This window comes from Austrofundulus limnaeus, unplaced genomic scaffold, assembly GCF_001266775.1.
Source record: "Austrofundulus limnaeus strain Quisiro unplaced genomic scaffold, Austrofundulus_limnaeus-1.0 Scaffold300, whole genome shotgun sequence".
NCBI classification, from domain to species: Eukaryota; Metazoa; Chordata; class Actinopteri; order Cyprinodontiformes; family Rivulidae; genus Austrofundulus; species Austrofundulus limnaeus.
Window position 1 is genome coordinate 455,820 of NW_013952702.1, and position 7,586 is coordinate 463,405.

The following is a 7,586-nucleotide window of genomic DNA, read 5'->3' on the forward strand; positions in this document are numbered from 1 at the left end:
TGTATTGATCCATACATAGTGTGTATTGTTCCATACAAAGTGTGTATTGATCCATACAAAGTGTGTATTGATCCATACAAAGTGTGTATTGATCCATACAAAGTGTGTATTGATCCATACATAGTGTGTATTGATCCATACATAGTGTGTATTGTTCCATACAAAGTGTGTATTGATCCATACAAAGTGTGTATTGATCCATACAAAGTGTGTATTGATCGATACATAGTGTGTATTGATCCATACATAGTGTGTATTGATCCATACATAGTGTGTATTGATCCAAACATAGTGTGTATTGATCCATACATAGTGTGTATTGTTCCATGCATAGTGTGTATTGTTCCATACACAGTGTGTATTAAAGCCCTGTATTTAACAGGTATATACAGATACATGTATTGTTGCACCTTTAATCTTAGAAACATGAAAGATTACAGAAGTGTAATAAGGATGTTAGACAGCCTCTTTGCAGCTGTTTCATTATAACCACATGAAGATTCACAAGGGCATTACAGCCCAGATTATTGACTATTATAGTCTATTATTTTTCTCAAACGTGGTAGTCTAAAGGTACTTTCTAACAGCAGATATTCAGCTTTGTATAAAAAGATCTTTTCAAATATAAAGAACTACTCCTCCACCTCCTCTTCCTCCTTTACGTGTCGTCACTAAAGTGCTTCATTACCGGATCGATACAGTATTTCCTGYTGCGTTCTAAATTTAGGGGCTATTATAGTTATATGATTCTGTTAAAAATGAGACCGGGGCATCAGAAACCTGTCTGTGAGCGTGCTGAAGCAGGATGAAACAGGAGGCAACAGAAGATGGGTGAAAAGTCCAAAACAGAGGAGGAAGGCAGCGAATATAGACCGGCCTACATCTTCTGTTTCAAGCTCCCTATGAGAGCAAATAAAACGAGTATGTCGGCCTGAGAGTGCAGGAAGCAGGTAAAGTCCACATACAGTTACTCTGCACTTCGTGATTCTCTTATGTAAAAAAGGCTATTGTGACTGGATGCATCCAGAATGTGAGTTGGACGAATGTGGGAGGCAGAGACAGAAGGACGCACAGATGGAGCAGAGACAGAGGGATGATCAAATTAATAAACAAATCATCAACATGCAACTACTCAAAACCGCCATTGTATCGAATTATCACTGCGACTGGCGATTTTTAACATTTCACCAACGCTTCAGTGTCGTTTCCATTCCATGTGCGACCTTTAAACGGGATGATACGAGCGGCACGAGTGAATGGCGAGCACGAGGCCCGCTTGTTTTACTCATACTCACGCCCACGTGCTCATAAAGGACAATCAAAAACTGCTCAGATTCTGCGTTTGAGCAAGAAATACCGACCTGATGGGATTTTTTTTCAATGTTTATCTAAAGTCCTGTCCAGAATACATCTTAGAAATGGTTCAAAATTCAGTTTATAATGGATCCATGTTGACAGGAGATGCAGAGCGGGAGGAGGGGGGGGGGGCTGCCATGATGCAGTTTACTTGGCATCTGAAAATATATTTCCTCAAAGGTATTTTTAATCTGAAAAGAGCTTCACTGAGTGAGAAAAAATGTTGAGAGCTCAGCAGACATTTAGGTTTCACTTTCACTTTCACCCGAGAGCCTGCAGGAGTCATGGGCAGGGTGTGTGGGGTGGTGGGAGGGGGTGCGCGCTGCCATGAGAAAGTTCTTCTTAAAGATACGTCCCAGGGGCGTTTCTAGTCCCCAGAGGTGTTTCTGGTACCAAAAGGTGTTTCTGGTCCCCACCTGTCGTTTTGCTCCTCAGCATGGCTTCATAAAAACACTGCAGGATTTCTCAAACATGATGAATGAGTCAGAGCAAGGCTTTGAGCATGTTTTTTTTTTTGAGAGTACAACATTATAACATGATATAAAACTTAAAAAGTTGATTTTACATGATATTGCCCCTTTAATATTTGAAACGAATTACAATCGTCCCACTTACAATGCGTTAAAGACCTCTGAAAGATTGGTTTAAGACTTTTTAAGGCTAATTAAGGCCTTATTTTTGGATTGATGAATTCAATGTCTTTTAAGACTTTTTAAAGATCYGTGGGAACCTTGGTTTAAATCATAAACAGGATATAAGCATCTTCTCTCCTTTAGGTCAGTGATTCTCAACCAAGGGTTTGTGTAGCCCTTGGGGTACCCGAGCATATTACAGGTGGTACGTGGAAAAATTTCCCTGGTGCGTAAAAAAAAAAAAGAAATATAGGACTGAGATTTGTAGGGCCCTGTGATTTCTGTAATGCAGAAAAGGCAAATGGAATCATGAAATTGACACAAAATGGAATCCAGTATAAAACGTGGAATCTCATGGCCTTTACTCATTTGGGGTATTTGATGTATTTTGGACTCTGTTGTTTTCTGCACCTGCTGGTTTATTTATTTAATTATTCACTTTCAAGGCAACTTTTTTATCTTTATGTTTAATTTGAGTTGAAAAGAATAAAATGTCTGGGAATTAAACGCTCTAGGGAGTTAAATAATTTTCATTTAATAATAAGTTGTACATTACAGTTTTGTAGAATCATCATTGCGTTTGACAGAGGGGTACTAGTGGCATGACAATATGACTCTGGGGGTACACAAGTCTAAAAAGGTTGGGAACCACAGCTTTAGGTTGCGGCATGCATTTGACAATGCTGTCCCAAAATTGTAATTATATGTAAAACGACTGATTATTATTATTATTATTCTCATTATTTATTATAAACACCATCTTTATTTCTGGGTCTGTGCTCTGTCCCGCCCCCGTAATTTCTGTCCAATGGGAGCAAAGACCTGCGTGGCTTTGTTTATAAATTAAAGTTCACTTGCAAAAAGCACCATGTGAATGCAAATCACACCAAAGGAACACAATAAAGTCTGTTATTTGGTCCGGACCAAACAAGTGGACCAAAGGAACTTCCTGGTGTGAAAACATCCTAAAAATATTCAAATATTTTACTTGTTTTTCCTGCTTGATAAAGATAATTAAGACCAAAGTACGTGTTAAATTTATGACAATAAAATACTGTTCTTGATAGAATATTTGTCCACGATTCTAAATGAACATATTGAAATACTTTGATAATCGTTGTGTTTATTATATAAGCCTAACTTTTTATTAGTTACAAAGTTAGTGGGCGAAGAGATGCAAACAACCAGCTGAATGAGTTGCAAAGTAAAGGGTGAGTTTGTGTTTTTAGTCAGAATGCTGGCCTGGCTCCACAGAACCGAGAGGTGACACGGGTTTAGTGTCATTTTTCTTTTATGAGCTCCGAGGCTATCCATTATTTAAGCACCATGGACATCAGCTGACTCAACATTTAGCCTTCTGTACGACACGTACGACACGCCAGGAACCAAAACACAACTTCAACCCTCAGGGGCCACAAAGTTTTTAGCAATAAAATGTTTAAAAAGTTTGTTTCAAGTCTTTTCCTGGGCTGCTGAGACATCAGAACTGACAGGTTAGTCCTTTATCACGACAATAATATGAAGCTCAACTAAATTATGTTCTTACTACAACATGTGTCTGACTTAAATTATGTGGTACATCTCAAAACCATTTTTTGTTTTGTTTTTAACCTTCCTGATGTTTAGTTTAATGTTGGACCAGTTTAAAAGCAGCTGAACAACCTCAGCCTAAGTAGAGAGGATCAGATGAAATAATCTGACGTAAGCTAATGTGACATTTGTGTGCTAAAACTGTCCTTACAAGCAACCGAGTCAAACGTTATTGTTCCTGTCGTCCATAAAACAACTCCGCGGGGATGAATTATAAAAGATAAAACAGACAGAAAGAAGCTTCACGTACTGTCGTCACGCAGCGGAGATGTCAGGAGAACAAATCAGACCAAATGAAATAAGAAAAGCAGATTTTTCTTCAGAGGTGTTGGTTGTTTCCTCTGGTTTCMATCCTGCCATCTGGGAGTCCTTCATCACCTTAACTATACTTCAGTATTTCCTGCATAATCCTCACTTCCAGGGGAGTGGTGGGTTTGAAAAAAGATAAAATAATAATAAAAACTGGTGTGGAAAAATCARAATATCTCTATTTCAGGAGGAATCTTGCTCTTTCAGTCAAAGAGCAAGGGGTCATACTCTGTATTGGATATTTATCTACATAACAGAATCACTCAGATGATTCACAATAACCATCAGATCTGGATRTCTGAAGTAAATTAAGGTAAATTAAGGTGACCAAGTTCAAATCAGGCGTAATTTTGATGGGCTTTTCCTCCCAGATGATAAAATGATAAATAAAAAAAGAAACTCCTGAGTAAACCTATAATAAAAACAGCTTTTCTGGACTCTCCTGAGGTGGATTTTCTGAAATAATTGAGAATTAAACAAACCAACAATCTTTTGTGGAGATTTATTTGATGCTTTATTGCATTAAGTCCAACAGAATCCAGTCTGAGGAAGTAGAGAAGAAGACTTAACCGTCGGTGTTTACATGTTAATAAGTGTTAAATCTGGGCGTAAATATTTAAACTTTTGCAATTAAGGATTTTGTCGACGTAAGCCGTATTCTGACAGGATTAGTTTTACCTACAGTCAACATGCTGTTTGTAATGATTACAGAGATTATATGTGTTGTTAATCCCGTGTGGATCGGCCATGTCAGTAATTTGTAAAGTAAAAATTCTCCTGCAAATTATTTCGCTGAACTCTGAGGTGCTGTGATTCTAATCCAGTGAGAACAGGCATCTCTGTGATTTGGTCAGGAATGGGCTGAGTCTGATATGCAATCATGCATTTTTTTGTTTCCTGGGTGCATTTTTATTTGCTTTTGGTGAAGAATGGAGGCTGGATTGGAACGCAGTGAAAACCTTTTGGCTCGTCAGAACCCTACTGACCYGTAACGTGTGGCATCAAAGAGAAAAGGCTGAAGAGAAGGAGCAAAACCAGATGCTAATGGTGGCTCCCATCATGCATTGCACTGTGGTAAGAATGATTGTTTTCTATTTGTAGCCTTCTGGCTGATGCTGGCAGTAACAGCACAGAGCTGTGGTCATAGCACAGTGCATTCTGGATTATAGTGGCGCTTCAGGTACTCACACAGGGGTGGAGGTGTTTATACTTGGTGCTTATGTTGTAGGTTTCTCCAAAAGGACATGCAGCAGAACACTTYATAACTTGTRAAAATTTTGTAAACAGGGAAAAGCTTGATGAACAGACAAAGTGAACGGTGCGCGGTACACGCAGAGTTACTGAGAACATTTGGGGCGAACCCTGGCGTCATGTTCAACGCGTCATAAACCATCTCATCTAGGAGATATCCTTATCCCGTGCAAATGCACCACATAAAAGACAGATGTCTATGAGTAATTTATGTACAGGACAAAGAGGAAAGCTAAGAAAATTACTGCAGATAGTCCGTACCCTCTTTACTCAGTTTGAGCCTCTGAAGTCTGAGAGACACTTTAGAGTTCCTCTGGCAAAAAGTGTTTAAAAAAGGCTCTTTGTTCCAAACACCATTATTCTCTATCAAACCAAGATAACAAGTATATCTGACTGAGCTGCTGGGGTGGAGGTATTTTAAATCTTTTGTATGAGTGTGTTTTTATAAACTTTTATAGGTTCTTAGCAGGGTTGTAAAGCAACTAAGTACAAATACTTTGTTACTGTACTTAAGTAGAATTTTTGGGTAWCTGTACTTTACTTGAGTAATTATTTTTCAGCGTACTTTTTACTTTTACTCATTGCATTTTTACACAATTATCTGTACTTTCTACTCACTACATTTTTAAAAAAAGATAAGAAGTAGAAAGTCGTTACTTCTATTTTATTCTGAGTTATTACTTAAAAAATCCTCTCCTGATAAACTGTCTCCTGATAGAGTGAACTTAATTGTGTTTGGATGAGAARTATAAATATATACCATTCTGACACTATTAGCTTGTACACAACCCATCACAGCTGCACRCTGTTAGAAAATATAGTTTTTGGAGAAGTCACCTCCCAATAAATGTCATTTTGKAAAATCTAACTGCTCACTTTTACTCAGTACTTTTACTTTTAATACTTAAGTAGATTTTGTGTCAGAAATTTACTTTTGATACTTAAGTACAAAATATATCAGATACTTTAAGACATTTACTGAAGTAATATTTTTAGAGAAGACTTTAACTTTTACCAAAGTATTTTTATGATAAGGTACTTGTACTTTTACTCAAGTATCACTTTGTGGTACTTTATACAACACTGGTTCTTAGTGTGTTTGATGAGTTGTTTTGGGTATTTTAATAGATTACACGTCTGGTGAGCTAAAGAAAAATTTCCACTTTGGTGGACATTAAAGTTCTATTCTATTCTATTCTATTCTATTCTATTCTATTCTATTCTATGGGTCCCCAGATGAAGCTTATCCCATGTGAACTGGGCTTAAATTAACTACAGATTATTTGACTGAAACTAAATAGTAAAGAGTGAAGATTTTTTATAACAACAACACATTTTAAAGAAAAGCCATAAAAACTGTGAAAAAGTGTTTTTAATATTGATTTAACACGTCTCTGTTTTGGAGTGAACTCTGGAGTGGTCCTCGCTGGTCGGTGGCAGACTGATGTGACAGTCTGAGTGTGTAAAAACAAGTTGTTCTTCACCTTTAGCTAACACCATGTGACAAAACAACACATCATTAACTGAGACTGAGACACTCCTCAGCTTCAMCTCCTCCAGGCACTCTCAGCAAGATAACTGCAAACGTATACGCTCCCTCAAAAATCCAGTCAACTAACTTAGTTTATGAGAGTCATTTCATCCTCCCCCACAAGCAAAAGGGCGGTGGTACTCACACGGTTCARTGAAACTACTAAAACTCTGGATATGACAGTCGCACTGAGAGCTGGCATCAATCTGAGAGAGAAACTCCACGCTCTGTGCCCGCAGGTTATTTTAGCAAATGTGAGGCTTTAAATCTGCCAAACTGCTGCCACTTTGGAGGTGAAGGGAAACAAAGGCAGGGAAATACGTCTGCTGGATGAACACAGCACAGGGAGGCAGGGCGACGAGCCGAGTGACAGCAAACCAGATAACAGGAGACAGAGACGCTGCGACTTACTTCTCAATGAGGTCCAACGTCACCCCCGGCACCAGCTTGGCACTCTTCTGCATGCAGAACCTGGGACAGAACAGAAGAGATGTGTTACCCACAGGGTGGGGGGGTTAAAGAGAAAACACGGCCCTGCGTTAAAACATTTGGCCTCCAAAGAACAGAATTTATGAGCCACAGGCGGGACAATCCATAAATAAAAGACTTGAATGAAAAATGAGAGGTGCAGAGATTACAGCCACTGAGCACTGAGCACTGAGCAGTACCAGTGTGTTGTGGCTGAGTTATGGTCGGGGGGCACGAGGTGGGAAACACACTCATATCTCTGAAAGGCCTGCCGGGGGGGGGGTTGGGTTGGGTTATTGTTTACTATCCCTGGTTAGTTCTGACAGACCGGCCAGCTGTAAGTCACCTGACAGTCCACCAGCTCGGTGTGAGTCATCACACACCTGGAGCACAGCAGCTGTGTGTGTGTGTGTGTGTGTGTGTGTGTGTGTGTGTGTGTGTGTGTGTGT

At 39.0% G+C, this 7,586-nt stretch overlaps 1 protein-coding gene across 1 annotated transcript in view; it reads right to left on the bottom strand.

The window, feature by feature from the left end:
- LOC106526906 (regulatory-associated protein of mTOR-like) overlaps positions 1 to 7,586 on the bottom strand; it is a gene marked incomplete at its 3' end in the record, with an annotated part of 120,198 nt that overhangs the window by 57,127 nt on the left and 55,485 nt on the right. Inside the window, 1 exon segment of the mRNA XM_014021626.1 lies at positions 7,081 to 7,140. Within this exon segment, the coding sequence (XP_013877080.1) occupies positions 7,081 to 7,140 (60 nt within the window).